At 35.9% G+C, this 22,649-nt stretch overlaps 1 protein-coding gene across 5 annotated transcripts; it reads left to right on the top strand.

Annotated features, from left to right (window-relative positions):
- The first annotated feature begins 20 nt into the window (after positions 1–20).
- Positions 21–22,639, top strand: LOC135682854 (5-hydroxytryptamine receptor 1D). Of its 5 annotated transcripts, XM_065197927.2 has the most exons (9): positions 2,524–3,051; positions 4,505–4,606; positions 5,407–5,511; positions 6,597–6,735; positions 7,331–7,392; positions 8,127–8,241; positions 9,091–9,200; positions 14,048–14,149; positions 15,217–15,385. In XM_065197927.2, exons 1-8 carry the CDS (start codon positions 2,857–2,859, stop codon positions 14,144–14,146), a joined length of 927 nt encoding a protein of 308 aa, XP_065053999.2. In that variant the 5' UTR covers positions 2,524–2,856; the 3' UTR covers positions 14,147–14,149; positions 15,217–15,385. The 5 variants fall into 5 exon arrangements, with proteins under 5 accessions (XP_065054000.2, XP_065054002.2, XP_065053999.2 ...); XM_065197928.2 differs by lacking the exons at positions 14,048–14,149; positions 15,217–15,385 and adding an exon at positions 22,507–22,639 and having other exon boundaries at positions 21–3,051; XM_065197930.2 differs by lacking the exon at positions 5,407–5,511 and having other exon boundaries at positions 2,521–3,051.
- Positions 22,640–22,649: the final 10 nt, after the last annotated feature.

The following is a 22,649-nucleotide window of genomic DNA, read 5'->3' on the forward strand; positions in this document are numbered from 1 at the left end:
AGATGGTAAACATTATTTATTAATTATGTCGGCAAAAGTTCTGATAAAATTTATCCCTACTTGGGGCTTGTTTATTGCCCAAGCACTGGGTCTAAGTATAACGGTTTTTTAATATTTGGTGTTCGTTTTGGATTTGTCAGATAGTTGACAGCGAGTTTGTCAAGCTCTCTGTTATTAACATTTTCGGTCTTATTCTGTTAGCTTCAGTCTTATAAAGCAGAATGCATTGTCATTTGACTGCTAAGGCGCCGATATTTGGCCGCGTCATTACGAAAAACAGCCTAAATCTAGCCGGTAATCATTTCTGCACTGACAAATATTCAACAAGCAACTCTGTTGTCTTCTCCTAACTGACCTTTTGGGTGCTTATTCAAAGTCTGCTTCTCGTATTTTTTTAATTAGAAATTCTCTTTTTTCTATCTCTAGTGACGTTGGTTTGAAGTTCTCAAAGGAATATTTTTTCGGAAATTACTTAAAACCTGTGTTGAGATTAACAAAGTTGTTTTTCAATTTGAATATATGCGCCACAGGCAGACAATAAAATTTAAGATAAAATATGGAAAGCTAAAATATGTCTATTTCTTGTATTTAGGGCTGTGCAATGGAAATTTCGTTTCAAAGACGAGGATTTCTTTGCCATCTAGGTGTGCGTCTTCGGCAAATCTGATAGCTTGTCGGCAAAAAAGGGTGACTCACTAATTTGGCGGCAAGTAAGTTGTGAACACTGCCTTCTGTACAACAGCAAGCGACAGCCCTGTCTGTACGCAACGGATAGTAGCTTGTTGCGACAATTGCAAGAGGAACTGTGCAAATTTGCCTATGCATTTTTTTTACCTGCAGCTTCCCTTTTCCAAAATTATTCGTATGTCGTTAGTACTTTTTCAAAATTTTGTACTCCATGAATTTCTTTCAAAATTGAAGTTCCTCAAAATGTCTTTAAAGGAACCATGAACCTAAATTTCATGAATATCAAAATCATCACGAACTTTCTTTCTTGTTAATTATGAAAGAAATTGTTTGGAATGGATTGTCTTTTCAAACCACCATTCTCTTTACTTAACATTAAAGTTGCAAGGAAAAAAATATTTTAGATTTATATTCCTTATTTCAAGCGATGATGTAGGGTATACTATTACATGTATGGGGGGGGGGGGGGGAGAGTCATACCCAAAAGTTCACTCAATCTGTCCTTGTCGAATCTCATTCGGTCCAATAATTTTTTTCCGTATTTTCCTGATCCAACTCATAATACTCTCAAGCCTGTTCGAAATTATTATACCAAAACAATATTGTCACTTTAATTTTAATTACCAGTGTCATTTTAACGGCACCTTTTTCAAACCGTGACCACAAATTCTTCTGATGTCGTTATTTAGTTAACCAAGCCTAAATTTAAGTTCTTTACCAAGGAACAAACTTGTTTAATAGCAACATTTACTGATATAGAGTTTTAAGTTTGGAAGAGCTCTGTCCGTAGTCATTTCCCCGTTTTCCAGTTTTTCAGTCTTCATATTTTTCAGTTTCAGCATCTTATTTATCAATTCGTCCTAAATGTAATTTTACAAAGTTGCTCGGTACCAATAATTACACATGAACTTGCATCAACAAATCATTTAAGTTGTACCAATGATGAAGCAAACTGTACAAGATCGGTTTTAAGGATTAATGATTAAGGAGGAACTCTTTTCAGAGGTGGCGCCAGAAATCTTCCAACAGAGGGGCTAAAATGACTAAAATATGCAGTTTTCGTACGTTATTATGTCAAATTTTCTCCGACAAGAACCTAAAATTTCCTCCGATGGGGGGCTAGATGCTTTCAACGGAGCGGCTGTAGCCCTCCTAGCTCTCCCCTGGCGCCACCACTGGCTCTCTCGGAAAAAGCCTCTATCGAGCTAAGCATTTTATTAAGAACACGAAGCAATTAGATGATTATCTATCATTTTTAAACTGTTTTTAGAGAAAAAAAATCTATAAAATTGCTACCCACAGTTGCCTGACGAGGAATTTTTGATTAATGGGGAATTGGTGAAGATGAGGCGGAAAACTGTTAGAAACGAATACACCTCAAGATTTTTTTCTGAAACAGGAAAGTGAAAATAGGTTAGGGAGTCTATCATATATGTTGTTGTTGTAAATTTATTTTATTTCGATGGAAGAAACAATAGCTAACAATATATACGTAAATATATAATGTTAACTAATCAAAATCGAATATAGCTACCAGTTAGTACAAATAAAGGAATTATGGATACAAAATTAAAGATTACATTTCATTTTCTGGCAGAAACTGACAGGTACAAATCCCCTGAACTCCATCTTTTAAATCTCTAAACAATATCGTGAGGTAAAAGTGAGAATATTTTAATTTTCATTTTGAGGTTATTTTATAAAAACTAACAGGTTTTTCTTTTTTCTTCTTCTTTCAAATCTTCTATTCTTTAGAAAGTTTCATAGAAAGGCAAAGACAAAGTTTCATAAGAGGTCGAAGCCATATTATTCATCAATAAGAAAATTTCGCAAAAAGTATTTGTCCGAAAGGTCAGAATTGTAGGACTTTAACAACTGCTCCACTAATATCGTACCAATAAGCATTCTCAGTTCTTTGCCTCGAGAGCTCCACTTAGCGTAAAGGGCGTTGTGTCCTTTGTGAAGCTCTTGATCTGTTCTAAAACTTTGGAACAACTCCATCTTACAGCTTCATTTGAATTTGTCCCCTGAGGGAGCTTGAATTACAATTATCGATTTGTCATAACGCCATAACTCAAAAAATGTGTTGCTTTTCACAAAATACTTTGTGACATCTCCCCGGTGATGAGAACAGCGTAACCTCGTTTTCGATTGGGAAGGAAAAACAAGATGGACGATGAACTCATAGATTCTTTACAGGCTGTTCCTCTATGGAAAACTGTTCCTCTTGACCTGCCAGGCTCCTGTTTGATGATAAACTCAAATTTTGTACATAAAGAATTGACTTACAATATAAATGCCTTTGATGGCTCCCACTTTTGGCAAGAATCTGTCACAAAGAAGGATTTTTTGAAGAAATGCAAGGTAAGTTCAGTAATCTTGAACGAAAGTTACTGTTTTGTGCAGAAGTTATGCCCAGCCATAGTGGGCCTGCCTGAGCCGTCGCTCCCATGCAAATGGTACCCTTCGTGTAAAATCTGTACCTGACGTGTCAAATTTTCAAACATGAAAAAAGTAAAGAAACCAATAAAACTAACAGATGATTATATTCATGTATTCGGCAACTCTTCTTTATCCACTTTCACGTAATGTCGGGGTTATTGCCAATCGTTTTCTGTCAATACTCAATAAAGTTAACCGACCACTTTAGGCCCAGTGAACACAAGACAAAGTTCCCACGGCTATGTGATGAGTCCTGTTCAGAAAGGCAGGGGATTCCCTGTGAATCACCCATGAATGCTGGGGCGTACGGTCAATAATAAATCAAATTTTTTTCTCAAAACATCTAACTCTTTTTATTTGAAGGAATGAAACGCTCAAAAAATTGACATGAACTAGATAGGATACAAAGTATTATCAAATACGTGTGCAATTAGGTCTTGTTGAAAATAAATCAGAGTCTAGCTTTTTTTGTTCCGCCACCAAGGAGACGGTAGAGATTTAGTCTCTGGAAGGTTTGGCTCCATGTTTAATGATAAGGTTTAATATCAAATACCTGTGCCATTAGATTGGTAACACAATTTCTTGTTGAAAATAAACCAGAATCTAGCTTTTTTTATTGATGCCTACAATCGAAAAGGCTTTTATCTTCTACTGCGCTTTACTCATTGATACAAATTATTAATATGAGAAATCCAAGAAAAGATCCATGTGGAACACATGTGGAATCTAATTCTTCCATTCGTGACTTAGCACAATTTTTCAAAGCAAACCTACATCTTATACCTTCCCCTCATCGTATAAGCCTTTGAGAATTTTTCCACTCCTAGCTATTTTGCCTTTACTGTGAAGAAACTGAAGTACATGTGGTGTAATTATTTAATTTCTAGATGGTTTAAGTTTACACCCCTTTTTGAAATATAAAACCATAATTTTAATTTTTTTAGATTTTGTTACTTGAAAATAGGTAATGCCTGAAGCATTGCATTAAGCTTATGAGGAAATAAACACCTTTTTCTCAGATAAAACGAAAATCCTATAATCAAAAACCAGCTTGCTTAAAATGCAAGATTTCATCGAAATGAAACCCACTGGTATAGATATAATATATTTCAAGAACAAATGTTTTGCATTTACTTACAGCATTACCAAAATTAGCTTTCATTTATAGCCCCCCTATTCCGATCCACCACTTATAACTTTATTTCATTTTTCTCACCAGAATGTAAGAAAAAATTGCAATTTAGTACTTGCAGATGCTTCAATAGTGCATCATATCAATTCTAGATTCATCCAAAGACTTATATCTCACTAATTTATTTCAATTTTTTTGCTAATCTTAAGTTTTTAAAATTTTAAAATCTTTGTTTCATTGCAGGAACTAAATCCGAAGATTGAAGCAAATTTAGATTATATTTTCAATGAAATCAAGACCAAATGTGATGAGCTATCATGTAAAGAAAAATTCAATGTTTACAAGGTTAGGCTTGTTTACTGTTAAGAAATTATGGCAAAATTCTTTAAGGACCAGTTTTAAGCACATTTTGCTTGATGTTTCACATGTGTTTGTGTAGTATCATACTGTTCTGGAATGAAAAAATTGTGAATCAACCTTGATATCAATAGGAAGTAGCCCCTTTGTTGCCTTGGTGATGCTTATGCTATTATCTATAGAGAATCAGTTTGTATTTTGCCGGTTTATGTCTAAGATACAGACAGAACAACACAATTCTATTCATCTTCCTCTGAACCTCTACATTCTACAAGAAATACCAAAGATTCTTTGTAAGTCTTATTCTACCTCATATATTGACAATGGAGGAACAGATAATCAAGCCAATCAACTGCAAGACAACTATGCCTTGTAGTTTGTTAACTGCAACAACTGAGATTTATCTATTATCTGTAATAAAGCAACTAATTCTGTTCAACAAGCAAGTTATCAACAGATTGATAAACACATAAACATTAGAGTATGCATTGGGTTTCCCAAAATTATCTAAGAAAAAATTATGCTACCTACTAAAAAAGGCAAACATTGAACATTGCATTCATTTTTTAAAAATATGATTATCAGCTCTGAATTTTTTTTCTTCGAGGCTCTGTTTCTTTGCTTAAAAATTTTCAGAATTTTGCTTTGTATAGAGGCGTAACAAATCTATTTTTTGTGATAGGAAATTTTTTTGCAAATTACTTTGAAATTTTTCAAGTTCTATTTGATAGCTTTGCAATTTTTTGCTAATTGCATCTTTATTCAAATATTTACCATTTTACTGGCAGGAGCAAGATGATACAGCTTTAAGAATTTTATTGAAGTTTAAGTTAAGTCAAGAAGTTCCATTTTCATGGAGGTTTGACCTAGCAAAAATGTCAAATAACTCTCTTGTAAGTACATTTTTAGATGTTCCCCTTTTTGTAGCTTTTTTCTGGCCAAAGGTCTTTTCATACCCAAATGCTCCAAGTGAATGAGATTGAAAATTTCTACCTTGATGGCTATTCTCAGATCTGCTTTCGGATAAAGTATCACTTCAGTGCTCTTTTAATCTGACAAAAAATGCTCCTCAAATCTGCACTACGATTGTATTTTGTATTAAAACAATAGCAGCATTGTAATTATTCACTTAACTGTATCAAGTCTTGAGTTTGCTAAAAGTATTTCTCTATCTCACATTTGAAAATTTAAAGTTCCTTAAAAGTCTACAGTGATAGCTATTTTAGAGTCATTTGTTGAGTTAGGTTGTCTTTTGTTTGTCTTGGGTTAAGGTGTGGGGAGGGCTTGATGGTAAGGGATTGCGAACATGCCAGGGTCAGACATTCAATAGCGCTGAGGAGAGTGGAAAGCTTTCTGTAATTTCACAGGCATAGGAAGCATGATATGTGGTCACATCAACCATGACATTGACACTGCATGATAAGGATTAGCTTGTCAGTTTTTGGATTAGTAAAAGACCATGACATTGACACTGCGTGATAAGCATAGCTTGTCAGTTTTTTGGATTAATGATTAGTGGATGCTAGGTAGAAACAAATATATTAACAAATTATTTTAGAATCAGTCTGTATGAAAAAATTCCAACTTTTTGCAGACAGGGAGGGTTTGTATTCTTCCTTCTTTAAAGCTATGTTAATGATTGATGGTCAGAACAGGTTAGAACAAGGAGTGTATAAATAGCCTGCCTTCTAATCATGTTCTTGTGGATCCAGATATAGAATTATGTTCACCATTTGTTCATTACCTGATAGTTATAGCAATGAAATAAGATGTGTCACAAAGGAACATGCTCTTGGTTTATGGTAATATTGTTTTTTGTGTCAAACAGTTACCAAAGATTGTCTAAAATGTATCTTGACTAGTCTCTACATCATCAGCACTTGTCTTTGAAATCAGCTTAGCACATCTGTCTTGTTGATAAAACCATTCAAAAGCTTACCTTTGCAAACTAACATAAATTCCTGTTTTAATTCTATAGATTGCTCAGAATATGCTTTTATCATTGTTTTCAATCATTGGTGAACTCAGCAAGAGACAAAATGAGCTTTTCAGTATTATTGAAAAGAAAGATGTTGAAATACAAGACATGAAAGATCAAGGAGCTACCCCAAGTAGAAGTAAGTGCTTTTATTTGTGCATTTAGGGATATCCTATTCACCTTTATCAGTGTTATCAGATGAAATTCATATCAAGGGCCTGCTCATTAAGATCATTCCCATTCAGACTGCTAAAATGAAAGTAGAACAACATTTGACATTGATGGGGTGGCTTAAAGGTAGACCCAACAGAAGGTGAGTAAAGAAGAAATAAACATCATAGACCTGATAACAATAATGAGTTGAAGTGGGTGCAAGCTCTACTCAGGACACACCAAATGGCATAAGAAATAGCAAGATCCATTGCTGTCCATTGCTAAAGATAAGGAAACAAATGTAACGAAATAAATAAATATAGATATAGAGGTTTGAAATTAAAGTAAAGCTGCCTTTGAAATAACCTAACATTATTGGTTTTTCCATTACATTTTTGTTCGCAATTTTCAAATTCTGATCTTGCAAAGGACTTTTTATACTTTTTCTCCGAGTGCGAAATACTTTCAACAGTCTTGGAAAGCAATACGCATTTTCCTTTTAGAAAAGTAGATCATTTTAAATTTGTTCACTTATTACTGATTTGCCTAGAAAATAATTTGCTTGCCGCTGCTTGTTCTAGGGAATTTGGAAACCGAACTTTTTGTGTCATCCACTTTCCTACAACAGCGCTTTCAGTCAGAGGCAGGTATCATCTTATTTTACAGCATCAACTGTGTAAACTAAACCCATATGATGCATTTAAAATTGATTGAATCTTGCTTTTTGTTGATCCATGACTAAAACCACAGGTCATGAGCCGGTACTGTCGCAATTTGGAATATTTTTGCATATAAACACTAAATTTTAGAGGAAATGCACTGGCTGCGTGTCCTCTCTACAACTGCGAAAGCAGTTGCTTAAGTCGTTCAATCTGCTTTCTTTATTATCGAGTTTCATTATTAAAGGTCGCTGTTATTGATTTGATAAAATTGAATTGTATGCACAAACTAAGGTTATTCTTAATATATTCTTAAGCGATTCAAGGTGTAACTAGGTCACATTGTGGTGCTAATGACCCAAAGGCAGGATACGTCTATTTCAAAACATGAAGCGTGAAACTCGCATTTGCTTTGCTTTCCAAAAAATTTATAATAAACAAAAAATTTAATTCTTGATGAATTTCAAGCCTTGCATTATTCCTAAATTATTGTTAAATTTCTGCAATTTGAAGCCTTAATATTCTTATATAATGTATTCTTAAAAAAAGTATGTACTGTATTTGTGTTCATTTCTATCAACCACGAGCGCAAGAATACACACATAATGATATTTTCATTTCTTTAAATTCGGTAACAAAAGGCTTTCGAGAGGTTGAGTAGAATTGAGCAGCTTTTTATATCATTTCATTCAAACTAAAGTAAATTTTTTATCATAAGGAGTTTTCAGAAGTTGTCGCGAACCCCATTAAAGCATTTACAGATGAACACTGCCAGAAACTGTTTGGAAAAGTTGTACTGAGAAGGCAAGACGGAAAAATGTCAAGTCATGATCGTGAGTATGTTATCTTGGCATCGATGAGTTCAAGATTTTCAGTTGACACAATATCCTCTGGACCGCTATCATCAGTTACCGTCTTCTGTTAAAATTCCTGTTTTCCTCGCCCCATTCAAAATTCTGCTTTTTCCTTGCGAAAGACTTTGTGCATTTAATCATGTGTGCTAGTTACTTATGTATTTCTCATTCATCTTTAGATTACCTTGTCATCTTCTGATCAAAAGTGCCTTACAGGGCTTTAACGGCTATTGGAGCTGAAGTGTCGTGCCCCCAATAATTCGAAGACCGAAAAAATTCTGTCGGTCTCGGAATATAATAACAATCATAACTCCAGAGCAATTAACTTGGTTAAACCTTTTTTCTAAACAAAGCAGCTTGAAGCTGTTACAGTAGAATCCCTTTACAACGTACTCGGTTATTACGTACTTTCGGATATAACGTACTGGTGTGCTTGTTCCCTGCAAAAGGTGTGCTTGGTTTTAATCGATTTTCACTTACCCTCGTTACAACGTATTTCGGATATAACGTACTTGATACATAATACTGTATAGCTCACACATTCGATCTTAACTCTGTAACTTGACTGTATAAACGCCACTATTCGTTGAGACACCATATGATGAAGTCAAAAGCTGTAAAAATATTCCAGCTTACTAACATAAAAATTCAAATATAGAGAAGGACACAGTGCGAATGCTACTTTGCAAACTACTCAGTCTCCTGTATTTAAACCAAGGTTTGGAAAATATACCTTTCCTGGCTTTTAAATTCAGTTTATGTTGTATTCTCTGATCTTTTTTCATGAATATTAGGAAATCTTGTTAGTAAAATATTTTGTTGTGCTAGGTGTTAAGGAACAGGATACAGACCAAGAAGTGACTAGTAACACATCAACGCAAATGACGTCATTAGCAGATGAGGAAGGCAGTACCTCCACTTGTTTGCACCAAAACTCCGTGAGTTTTACTTTAAACCTTTTTTCATTAACACGATCATATAAAACTGGGTTGGAATGAGTGTGGCTAGATATGGATTGCTCCTGGTTTGTGTAAAGTGGAAAACGTTTGCGTAATCTCTTGTTATCCTCTTTTATTTCTCGAGTCATCATTTTTGTAGCTGTGGATTGCTTCATTCTATAGTCAAATTTTTAGTAGCTGTGGATTGCTTCATTAGCAACTTGATTTTGTTTAGTCTGAATGTAAAAAGTAGTTTTAAGTACAATTGTCCACTGCATACATCATTCCTAGTCGAGCAGTTCTGGTAGAAATGAGTTTCACCTGTTGTGAAAACCACGTTTTTAACTTAATTTTCTGCTTCTATTTTTTGAATCTACCATTCCCGATTTCTTTTTTCAAACTTTGTTTTTGTTTAGAATAATTTAAGAATATTTGAAAGATTTTCTTTCATTTGGTCCTAATTTGTACTAACAACGTTTTAAAAGTAAGCTAAATCTCATCGATTTGAAAATTGAAGTCATGAGCTTGAAGTTTGAAAATTTTGAATGTGATATCCAACATTTAATTGTGTGATTTAAATTCGTCTGTTTCCATTCTTTTTGTTTGTATCATCGAAATTTTATTGCCAACAACATCGTAGTAGATGCATGCTGTATTTCCCTGGTGAAAGGGACCATCTGTTTTCGTGCTCCTTTGTGCGAATATCTTTGAAAGTGCATAGGTTGCAGAAATTGATCTGTTCGTCTGAATGGTTTGCTTTCATCCTTTTCTAAAACAGCGGGTTGTAAGCTTCTTTCTGCAATAGCATTAGTTATCTTACCTGATAGTTGATTTCCTCTGAAAACCTTCGGAGTATAGATGCCCGAATGGTTAGCATTAGCTATGAAAGTGGTGCACCGGTCGAGTCCCAAAGAAAGAACAAAACCATTCTTTCTTCAAGGCAAGATAAAAGCTTGCTATTGCAAAAACCTTCCGTTTAGGCTCCCTTGTTGTCAACTGTCTCCCCGTGAACTTTCTTCCTGCTCCCTTGGCAGCTTCTACGAAGTGAGGATTTTTTTCTATATAGCCTTCGTTTTTTGCTTTTGCTTGCGGACTATTTTGCTGACTGAGGCCCTTTTTTTGAAGTGATATACTCAGACGAGTCACTCGTTTGCCTCTTCAGTGCAATAACAGTTTGCTGACTACTTATTATTAGTTATTTATTATTTATTAATTGCTAACTATTTATGCTGACTCGGACGTGGACAGGCGTTTCTCGTTAAGTGAGAATGCACTTGTGCGTGAACAACGTGTGCTAGCCTCAAGCCTGAGAAGCAGCTCACAATTTTAGCGATTCTTGTCTGACTTTTTGTACTTAGTTGTTTTCCATTCGACTTCTGAAAAGGAGAATTTAAGAGCCTGAATGCCGCCTTTATTATATTAAGGAGCCTTGGAAATTGTCCTCTGAGCAATTTTTTGGTACCAAGATACAGCAATTGAATGTACCACTGACCTAAATATCAGAAAGAACGGTTGAGACAAACCCCTAAACACGTACCCGGTATAATGCATGTTGAGTCTGTCATCTACCCATCCCTCTTCCTATTCAAAGTGAGAGAGTAGATTTTAAAAGCAGAGATCTTGGCATTGAACGTTGAAGGGGAGGGAGTGCAAAATCTCTCTGCTCAGGATTGTAGTTACAAAATACACCTTTCAGATAAGAACGTAAAGTAAAATGTCATGACCCGGCACCTTTTCTGCGCATCTTTTTAATTAAGAACTAAGAGCCTGACACTTTCAAGCAGAGAAGCTGTCGTTTATTTGCTGAAGCGAACATCTGTCATATGTGCATAAGTAGTTCTGATTGACAGACTTCATTGGTTCTCTTTTCTTCATCTTCTTCTTCAGTTGATGCCGGGTTTTTTTTGGCTGTGACGACATTCATTTCAATTTTTTTTCATTCAAATCTGCTGCTTCACCCAGTTTTTTAAGACTCTCTCCACTCTCTGTCATCATAACCAGATTAACAGCCCTCATAGCAATCTCTTCATGAACCCAGCACCAATTGTGTAAAACATTACTGCAAGCAAAAATAGGCTTAGTGTTGGGCCTTGATGATGTCCCACTTTTATTCAAAAGTATTCTTTCTGCTCACGTAGTGTGCCTACAAAAGCCCAGTCTCTCTTATCAGTGTCTGGAATCCTTTTACGGAGACATCAATACACAAGCTTTCTGGGTACCCGATCACATTCCTTTTCGACGTATTCAAGGTCCTATTTCCTTTCAAGGTCCTTCTTTCTGCGCACCAGCAAAAAGGCAAAACATTTACTTCTCTAGAAGTAATCAAATATCTTTAGTCTAAGAGTTTGCTGAAAGAAACCACCTGTAATAACATGGCAATGTGCAGCAACAGCAAAGTCACACGCTTTTTGGAAGGTTTTTGCTTTATTCTGGAAATTGACTGCGAGTAGATCCATATAATAAAGGGAGCTTTTTTAATTGGATGTGTGGTACAATTAGTCTCAAGATTACAAACAGAACTCCTTTCGAGCTCTAACTTAGTGCAATGCACTTGTTGAATTTGCTCTAAAACAAGAAAATTCCCAGGCATGCTCAACTGAGGATTTCAACGACCAGGATTTGATGACAATCAATCTTTACAAGATGTGGGGCTGAATTTTTAAATCAACTGTCCAAGAAAATCATTTTATGAGATCATACCAATGCTGTTAACGTGGAGTTGAATTCCATATGAATTTCTAATGCAACTTCATTTGTTCAAAAAGCAGTGACAAAAGGGTTCCATTCAGTCAATAAAGATGCGATGAGTATATAGAAGTTAAGACCAAAATTAGTGGAGACAAAATAGAGTAATCCATGAAGATATTGAGGCAGTTGACCTGGCCATAACCAGGGGCGGATCTAGCAAAAAATCTGACTGAGTTCCAGGCCAAGGCTAGGGTCTTTCAGGTAACAACATTATTATTCATATTTTTGCATTTTGGTAGGGGGGGGGTTGGTAGGTACTATCCACTCACTAAATCTAAATTATAGATTTTTTCCCGACTGAAACCAGTGCCTCTGTGGAAATTTCTGCAACCCCCTCCCTTTAGCTATATGTTGGAAAACTGACTGAGTTCTGTGCACCAAGGAACTCACTCTGGATCCGCCTCTGATAACTGGTGCCTATCTCAGACTATTATAACAGCAGTAAAAGGGTAATCGTCAAGAATTTAAAAGGTTATGCATTTTTCAAGGTATAATGTGTCATTGATTTGATGAACAAAGCTAGAGATTTTCAGGGGTTAGCATGATTGTCCATAGTTAATTTCAGCACAGCAGCACTGAGGACATTTACCGCTTTTGTATCTATATTTTAACTTTGCATCTACCGTTGATGCTGTGAATGCCAATTTCTTGTGGAAAAACGAAAACGAAATGTTTTTGTAAATTTCATACTCCAAATGCTCACTTCACATGCTCCAAATTCTTTCATTCCAAATTCTTTCAAAAAACCAGCCAGAGAGTTTCTTTCAAAGCTCCAATGTTTCTGTCCCTCACACTCAAAGTATGCGACACATTGCAGCTCCGGAGAATCAAGATTAGATCGTAATGACAGGGATTATAAGGGAAAGGGACTGAGGTTCGTTAGCCTCCTAAAACATTTCGTATATTGATAGCATATTGAATACATTTACCCCCCCCCCACTTCCCCTTAATCTGCAATTTGTTTTGTCGTCCCTGCATGATGAGCTTCTTTACAGCTATTTTCAAGAATTCGATTGTAAATAGAGGAAAAATAATCATGATAAACAGCTGTTCTTTTATACGAGGAATTATCCTGAACAATTAGGATGAAAGAAATAAAGATTTTAGCTACTGTACATTTCCAATCTAAGAGCACCATCACCCTTGTTATCAGATTTGCGTCCAGGCTTCGAATTTGACACCCCATCCTCTCATCGCTTAGATGTTCAGACTGTGCAAATGTGCATCTGAGTCCCATTGTTTCTTGCTTCCATTTTTCTGCCATCAGTGTGTTTCAATTACCTTTTTTCCAAATATAATTGCCAAAAACCACTCGCCTCGTGTTTATGCCATCTCAGTGTCCCATGCTTACATGCATTTACTCAATGATTTGTGAGAAATCGCCATATGCGCCTCCAATAACAGCGATAAAGCGATAAAACGAAATGATAGGGATGCAATGATAGTGTTTCTCTACTCACTCTTTCGATCGCTGTCACTCAATTCAGCTCTACAGGAACATTTTGAATGAAATCAACGAACATTCTTGCTTGTCATTTCTTTATGGTTTTATTGTCATCAGCCAGGACCAGGAGTAAGCTTATTTGCCATTTCATTTATATATTTTGCCTAAGATATGTCGTTTGTGCAGTTTTTTGCACAAAGCTCTTTGTTCTGTTTAAGCGCTTAATAGCAATGTTTCCTTTGCGCATCTATTGCGCAAAGAAATAACTCAGTGCAAAGCGAATTGATTCTAGCAAGCTGACGCCTTGCACTTTAACATAGTTTTGCGAATATTCCACTTTGTGTGATTGTGTTTGTGCTGTATGTAAACACTTTGCAGTTTCTCAAGACACGAGGCTCGAAAATGATAAACAGGGGGTCTGAGGTAAACGGAGGCTAAGTTTATCCAGGAATCGATTGTATACATTTAACCAGCTCCTGTTTATTGTCTTACTCACGGTACTAAGGTGGTTTGGGGGATACTGACTGCTACATTGAGCTTGAGGTCAGTATACGTCATAATTTCGATAGAACATCTGTCATCTGAGAAAAAATCTCATGTTAAATGATAGGAAATCTTTAAATCCGTTCTTATTTCAAACCTACGCCATTCAAAGGATGAAGACCTCACGAGAAGGGAAATCATTGAGAAGAAATTAGCTGAGAAAGCAAGTGGAACGAGAAGCAAACCCAAGCGAAAGAAGATCAACTTATAGCTCGTGAGTAGAAATTATTTATCATGAAAGTTCAAACAATGCTATAGTCAAGCATTTTTGATTCAATACTCTTCAAAAGCTCGCCCCTTGATTTATCGATTTAAAAATCTTAAAGCTATTGATGTAAATGATAAAGTAAGGGTATTGACTTTTTACAATTTTCATAAAATAGCTGTTTTAGAGGGTGGTTGAGTCGGGGAAGCCTTTCGGGCTGCCGAGGCTTGTCAAGGTTGGCTGTTTTTCTGATTGTTTTGTCTAACTTGAATATCCGAATTTTAGTATTTGAAATATCGATATTTAAATTTATTTTCGTGTTATGCCTTTTGGTAAAACGATGTGACAATTACCGTGGATTTAGTTTTGTAAGGAATGAGCTATTCATTTTCAAAAGCCTTAGGCAACTGCTGCATTTACTTGAAAAATTTCAATTTTTCTTTGACGAGACACCGATTTCCCTACCTCTGTCTTAACCCCATGTTTGCTGTTCTTTGATACTAAAATGGCTTTTATTTGAATATCAACCCACACTGACGTTGTTGTTCGTGTAGTATTGAATGCCTTATCGTCTGTATTTACATTTTGAAGCTGTGGGTCTTTGTCTCCATTGAACAGAAATGGAGCTAATATTTTCGCAAGATTCCATTTCGGTTTATTCATGAAAACGTCACTTTAATTTTACGGATTTAGCTTTTTAGTCAATATTTGCTGTAATTTGCAAGAAACCACTTTGTTTTGTTATGATTTTATTGTAATTGCAATATGTTATTATACATTTTGAAAACTACATCAAGTTTAATCAGAGATTCAGGCTATGGGAATGGCGACAGGTGTCATTAAAAATCGATGCCTCCAGGACATGAGCCGTCTTAGACGATTCTGAGTTTACGTTGCCCTTTTATCGCTATCAGTCGTGTCTCCGAAGACATCGGCTGTTGTCGTGAGAATTTCTTTGCAAATCTTCATCTAAATTATATCATGCCGTTCAAAAATCGTATCGTTCATTTGTTGACCTTTTTTTAATGGAGACTTTGTGGAAATCAGCAATAAAAAAGGCTTTTCTTTTTTTCTAGCAAAAACATCCACGTCCAGCTAACTCTCTTGCAGTCAAAACACAGAAGGTCAAATCATTTGAAATAAAATCTAAATATCTTGTGCGTGAACATCAAACTTGAGTTTGCAACCAATGCAGCTGTTTTAGTTGTCTGGGATCGTCTGCATCTGAAGAGTGGGCAAAATGGGGAATTTAACAAATATTTACGCTCCAGTCACCAAGAATTGGAGCGTTACTGGAACAGCTATTTCAGTAATGGTCACATTGATTATGAATTTGACTGCACTTTTCTTCAACCTGCTGATTTTGCTTTCAATTGTTCTAACAAAAAGACTACGACAAGAAGCCGAATCGATTCTTGTCGGCAACTTGGCCTTGTCAGATCTCCTAGTTGCTTGTTGTATTATGCCGTTCACTGCAGATGTTCTTATCAAAGGAAAACTAGGCCACGGATCAATCTTTTGGACATTCATTGGTTTCAGTAACTTTTTTTTCTGCATAGCCTCAATTTTAAACCTGGTTGCATTGTCCTTCGACCAGCTCGTAACAATCAAATGTCCCTTCCGTTACACAGCAAATCGCAAAAGGTCAGCTGCAATTTTAATGGCGTTGCTTGTCTGGGTATACAGTGGCCTTTGTGCTTTGCCTCCTTTACTCGGTATCAGCTCTTATGCGTGTTTCATCCCAAACACAGGAGCATGCTCCACCCAGCAATGGTCAGGTACTAACGATGCAGTCATTTTCACTGTCCTTGTAACCGTGCTTACCTGGGGTGTCGGAATAATCGTTCTTGTCTTCTCCAATGTACAGATTTATTCAATTATTCGCAAACAACGAAAAGCGATTCAAACTACGATGGTTCACAAATCTGGCTGTCCCATTCTGATACCTTCAAACCCTTCTAATATATCAACGCACTACGCTAGAAACCTTTCTTATTCGGTGAATTGGAAAGAAAAAAAGGTTTCCCGTTTTATTGAGCGTGTGCTAAGATCAAACACTGGCGTCGAACCCGAAGAAAATTACAGCAGCAGTGCGCAGGGCCTCGAGCCGGGACAAAAGCTTCCACGTCGGTGCAAGTGTATTCCGAGCACCAAACAAGCAACATCACTCTTGATTATTGTTGTCTGTTATTTCATATCGTGGACTCCGTTTTGCCTCGTCTTGCTTATTGAAATCGTATTGAAGCAGAAAAAGTACAATGAATTATCTCTAATTTTCCTATGGATCGGCCATTTAAGTAGCTGTTTTAATCCAATCTTGTATTTTTATCGCTTTAGAAAGTTTAGGGATCCAGCTAGACATTTTGTAAGGAATATTTTGAGGAAGTGACTTTCATTCTTATGTGACAATTCTGCAGAACATAAATTTTGTATACATTAAATCCGTTATCATCTTTTCCATCTCAACAAGAAAACGTTAAATCTTCATCTACTTTATTGAAGGGTGATTTGAAATTAATTTGAAAAACTTGATCCATTTTTGTATGTCTTCTGACTGCATCGTCTCAGAAGCTGCCATGATGTCTACCCAGAATGCTACCTGATAACGAATGCGGACTTTAAGAAGAAAACATACATCGTAAAAATGGCTACAATCGAGAATCTATAAACCTGCAAAAAAATTCTGATATTTCTTGAATGAGCTTGGAAAAGGACTTGCTCACTTAACAAGTCGTTGTGATGAAATTTCAATACTTGGGAATTTACATACTGACATGAACGTTAAAAGCATGACAAATTCTTTGGATGTTGCTTAATTAATCAAACGAAATAGTTCACTTATTTCAAATCTAATAGTCGATTTAACCAAGATAACCGGTTGTATCGATTTAGAATACTCATTAACCAAATTTGCCTTTTTGAGATTTTACTGCTACTGAGTCGGGATTATTAGATTTTCATCTGATGGAATAGAGTTGTCAAGTGAAGACGTCACAAAATCTATTTTTAGAATTCTTAAAATTTGTACCCATAACCTTAAAGAGCATCATAACATACCACTAGATCTGCAAAATCACTTTGAGGTATTACGAATTGGCTGAGATATGACCAGATGAGCACAAGCTCTGGCCACATCATACCTCTGTAATTTGGTCTTAGTTCATAACTTTATGAAGTGACCCAAAATAACAGAAATCCGTTAGCAAACTTAAAATCTTACCATAGCTCATCCGATTTTTGACAAATTTAACTGATTTTGCATATATGGGAGTATTTCATAGTGTTCTTTTACGTTGTATGGTCAAAATTCGAAAATTCTAAAAATAGATTTTTTGTGACATCACACTTGAGTACTCTATTAAAAAGGGCTTAAAAATAAGAATCCAAGGTAAATTTTTATAAATGGCTTTGAAAAAAGCAAACATTTTAAAACGTAAATAGCATAAATCTTAAAGCATAAACTTTTCATCTTACACTTTTCAGGGTATAGAACGTCTAAATAATTGTCGAAGTATATATCAAGTTGTGCCTCGATTTAAGGCCAGCCAAAATACGCGCGCGCATGACTGTTGAGATTGCCCAATCAGGTTGCCAAAAGAATAAATTTACGATCAATTTTCTGACCAATCATCAGTAGTAAAGAAGCGTCCGAAAGGGTTGTTAAGAATAAAAAAAAGTAACAATTCATGGAACAGGCGATAACTGGAATGCAGGAAAGACTGCGACACAAGAAAAGAAGAAATTAGAAAAAATGCTTCTACATAATAGAGAGAACAACGATTCCATGATGTGAATGTAAACGTTTATTGAGTCATCAATGTGAAATTACAGTCACCAATTTAGAAACCATTTTTGCAAAAGGCTTTGAGCCATCAATATGAAATTAGAGTCACCAATTTAGAAATAATTTTTGCAAAAGGCTTTCGCCTTGCAGCATCATTGTCTGTTTGCAGCATCATGAATGGTCAAATTTCTTTTTTGTAATCTTTGTGTTGAACCTTACGTAGACGCTTACCAAAGCGGTTGTGTAATTGACGGCATGTCTTTTCTGCGAATTATTCGAAAATGTTTCTGCTTTTTCAAAACCATTTATAATTTTATACCAACTGTTTTTTTATTCAATTCTATCATGACCAGCTTTAGCTGAGGCTTTTTATTAAAAGGTATTGGTAAGGACTAGGGAAAGCTTGAATGTTTTTAACAAACACCGCAATAATACATCAAGATAGGCAATGTAAGCACAACGGCATGCTAGATGTAACAAATTCAAGTACTGATATATTAACCTATGTTTGCAGGGAAATGTTAAGAAGTAGTGATTCTTTGCCATGTGTCCAAGATATGCAATTTTTTATTGAAAGAATCAGAGTCACTCTGTTGTATTTTCAGGAATCTTGATAGGGCAACAAAAAAGATGGAATATAGAAAATAATATATTACCGTAAAAGCTATATTAAGCGCCTTTTTTTAAGCCCCCCTTGTCAAGCAAACATTTAAAACAAGCCCCCTCTTAAGCCCTTAATGTCAAACATTCAAAACATGTGCATTGAGTGGGTTTCTTGACGGGTGTGATGACGATAAGATTGTGTGCATTGATTACAGCCCATGTAAATATTTACGTATGAGCCTTAGAATTTTGTCGAAATTTGTTTAGAAGATGTCCAAGGGAATATCAATTGATATTGGTGACTCTGAGGAAGATGAGGACATTATAATTGATTGGTTTTAAGAAACTTTTGAAGCTGCTAGCAAAGTTTTTTGAGACCCCCAACTCGCCAAAGGGGGCTGGGGGCTATAGCCCTCCCACTTTTTTGCTAAGCAAAAAAATGATGCAGTTAAGAGTGAAAAGGGTAATTGTGACGCGCCCTACTTATGCTTTATCTTAAAACATTTATGCTTTACCTTTTTTGGTCTATGTTTGGGGCAAAGACTTTATAGCCACACAGACAATTTGTCAAAAGCCCTACAGAGCAAAATATCGCTTGCGATTGCGGCACGAAGACTAGCTTTGCTGACAAAAGACACTTTGATGAGCTTGTGTAGTGATGAAAACTTTGAATTGTTTTTTGATGTTGTGTCAAGAAAAGCTTCGCTTCATCCTCAGATCGAATCACCTACTTTACCAAGGAAACGCAACCGGTCAAACTTTTCGATTCTAACCTATGTGGAAGGGCATTTATCAGCTGAAATTCACCACCCAGTAACAGTTGAAGACTATTATAGACCTTTGCAATTTGGAGCAATTGACTCCATCGTTCAAGCTCTCATGTCCCGCTTTGAGCAACAGGTGCTCCTTAAAGGAATTGAAGGTGAAGATGCAAGTGACGAAATTGAGGAGATGACAAAGATTTTTGGTGATGATGTTGATGTTACGTCGCTTAGCACTGAGCTTGAAGGTATTAAAGAACATATGTAAGAAAAACAAACCTTCACACACATTAGAAATCAAAGAAGTACTAAAACAATGTAATCGTGATAATTGGCTTATAATCCCGTCGGTACTTATAATAGTCAAGCTTTTGCTAGTAGTGGCACCAACAACTGCGACAGCTGGAGCCTGGTTCACACATGTGAAGCAAGAGCTGAAGCAGAAGCAAACGTGGAAGCAGAAGCAAGTGGTGTGGGAACACACATGAAGCAAGTGAAACAAACATGAAGCATGCGTTGAAGCAAGAATATCAAAAAATTCGATAATCCTGCTTCACTGCTGCGTCTGCTTCACCTTTGCGTCATGCTTGCTCAATAAATTTTGTAGTGTGAACGTCGTACGCAGCGCGCACATTATGAAGTGAATAAGGGTCACATGGTAAGAATATCATTTGCATGCAATAAAAATAACTTCTTGGAAAAAAACTTGCAGAAGCTGTAAGCAAATACCTTGTTCTTTACGATAAGTCTGACAAGATTTGTAGGGATAGGAACAAAAAATTAATTTTGAAACTGTTAGCTGCTTTCCCAGCGGGCTCAGTCATTGGTTCAAACGTATATCATATGAGTTCGGAAAAACTCCGAGAAAGGGTGATCGGAAAGCTAAAATTCTGGAACATAGGATCTTGACAATTGGGTTACTTATTTACTCTGTTGTAGTAACCACAAAAGGGGGAGAAATTTACTGATATGCTGTTACAGAAAATTTTTTGGTAAATCAGTAGCTATTGAAGTATCACGAATTTTGCAGTAGCATCTAGTCTTTTGTTGTAATCCTAGATAAGAATTTCAGAAAATATAAGAAGTCTTTGCTAGTTAGTACTCATTGAAAGGTATTATTTGGAATTTGACACAACTTTTCCATTTCTTCATAGAAAAAAAAATTCACAATGTATGTTGCATTTAAAGTTTTACAGCTGTCTTATTTTGTTATTTTATGTAAAAAACCACAAGGAATCGTTGTTAAAATCAAATTTAATGAATTCTTCTCTTTAATATGCCTTTCGACATAAGTTTATAAAATAGAACGGTTCTTACATGAATTGGTTTCAAAAATACTTGCCCAAGCTTGAATATTCGCAGTGAATGTCTGAGTCTGAGAAAAGGGTACATTTGTCGTAACCCAGAATCAGAGATTAGGGTCCAGTTTCTCTATATCAACACACATTGTATACATTGGACCAACCGACTGAGCCCGCCAGGGCTGTTTTCGTTTGTAGCTGCTTTCGTCTACATATTCTACGTTCTAGTGTCGAGTATCTTAATGAAAGTAAAACTTCTGTGTCCAATTTTGTTTATTCCACAGAACACGTCGCTTTTTATGTATAATTCGTCTGAAGCCGATAAAGGAAGCCCATACTTTTACATCAGATTTGATTAATTTGCTTGCGCCTGTGTGAACGGCCTACTTCACATTTTGCTTCAATCCTTGCTTCATCCAAAAAGTTTTAACTGCGCATGCCTACTTTGCTTGCTTCAGCTCTTGCTTCACGCGTGTGAACCAGGCTTGAGCGTTCATTTCGATTATGCGAAGGGTGAAAACATGGCTATGAGCCACCATGAAACAAACAAGGTTCAACTCATTGGCAATATTGACATCGCATAAAGATATTACTGATGATTTAGACTTAACAGAAGTAGCAAACATATTCGTTTTAAGGACATGACAAGCGATACAACCATTTTGGACGATTTTAAACTGATGGCTTGTAACTGAGCTGGCACATTCCTTTCGAAAGTCAGAAAATTAACCTATTAGTATCATTTGTGAGAATAGTTCTATGATTATTGCCCATTTTACTTAGCATTTTGTCAGAGGTATTTTTTGTTGACTTCATTGTTTATTAGATTACTTTTTATAACTGTGTCAACTTACGATCATGCAGTAAATCTTTTTTGAGCAGTTGTATTAACGTGAAATAAATAGTTTCCATTATCAGAATTCTGGCTGTGCCATAATATTTCTGGACCACTTTCCTTGTTATTACATTCGAGAGATAACCAAAATACTCTTAGACGATTTGCGTTTTTCGCAACATTTCACATTAAGTAAAATGGAAATTTCTAGTGAAAATTATCCGGCCATTTTGGAGACTCTGGAAACTAAAATTTTATTCTATCTTTTAGCCTCCTCACTTTGAAATCCATGGCGGGGGCCCTGTTTGGTTCAAAGTGCACATCGATGTGAATAACAAGAAGCTGTTGTATTGATTTTATTTTGAACATAAATTCGAAGAACAGAAATTTTCTTTGCATCGAGTATTTTCAGTAGACCATGTTTACACATCCAAAATGCAGACATTGCAATGATACAGAAAGTTATCTACTGAATTGATAGACAAATAGACAAATAATAGAAATATACCTACACTCTTTATTTTATAAGAACCAGTAAATTTAAGTTCAGGCTGACTGTTCTTAATTTTTTCGAAAATCTGAGGCTGGATTGTTCTTAATTTGTTCTTAAATTAAGAGGGTGTAAGCAGTGCTATTGCTAGCTTTTTCGCTTTAAGGAGGTGTTCAGGCCTCATTTGCCAACAAAGTTAGTGAGACAGCCTTAATTTGCTGACAAATTTGAATATTCACCGAAAAAGCACCCACACATCTCTAAAAATCCTCGATTTTGAGAAAAAACGTTCAAAATTGCATTTTGCAGAAGCTCAGCCTCAGCTTGTTCTTGATTTTTTCTTAACTTTTGACCAGTTTTGAGGCTCGTGTTCTTATAAAATTGTTCTTATAAAAAATAAGTGTAAAAAAGTTAGTTAATAGATCAAGCATAAAATATTTAGACCAGAGTCCCAAAATATTTAGAAACCATTCACAGAAAACCTTTTCGAGCAAACCCCACAGGGAGGGGTTGGGGGCTTAACAGCATTGTATATTTTGATCTGTGCTACAAAATCCTTTGCTGAAAAAATCTCACCATTCATTCATTCAAGGGCACAGCGTTCAATGTGGCAGGTGGTAAACGCATAATAGGTAAACAACAACAACAGAAAACCTGATCAATCGTATCCAGCAGGAAGAATTGGTTGATTGGTTGTGGTTTCTGACCTAATCTTTGTGTCTACTGTACTAGTGG

This window comes from Rhopilema esculentum, chromosome 16, assembly GCF_057945365.1.
Source record: "Rhopilema esculentum isolate cy_ngs chromosome 16, ASM5794536v1, whole genome shotgun sequence".
NCBI lineage: Eukaryota > Metazoa > Cnidaria > Scyphozoa > Rhizostomeae > Rhizostomatidae > Rhopilema > Rhopilema esculentum.

Coding starts and splice junctions, on each gene's coding strand:
- LOC135682854 (XM_089113015.1), top strand. CDS start 15,381: ATGGGGAATTTAACAAATATTTACGCTCCAGTCACCAAGAATTGGAGC.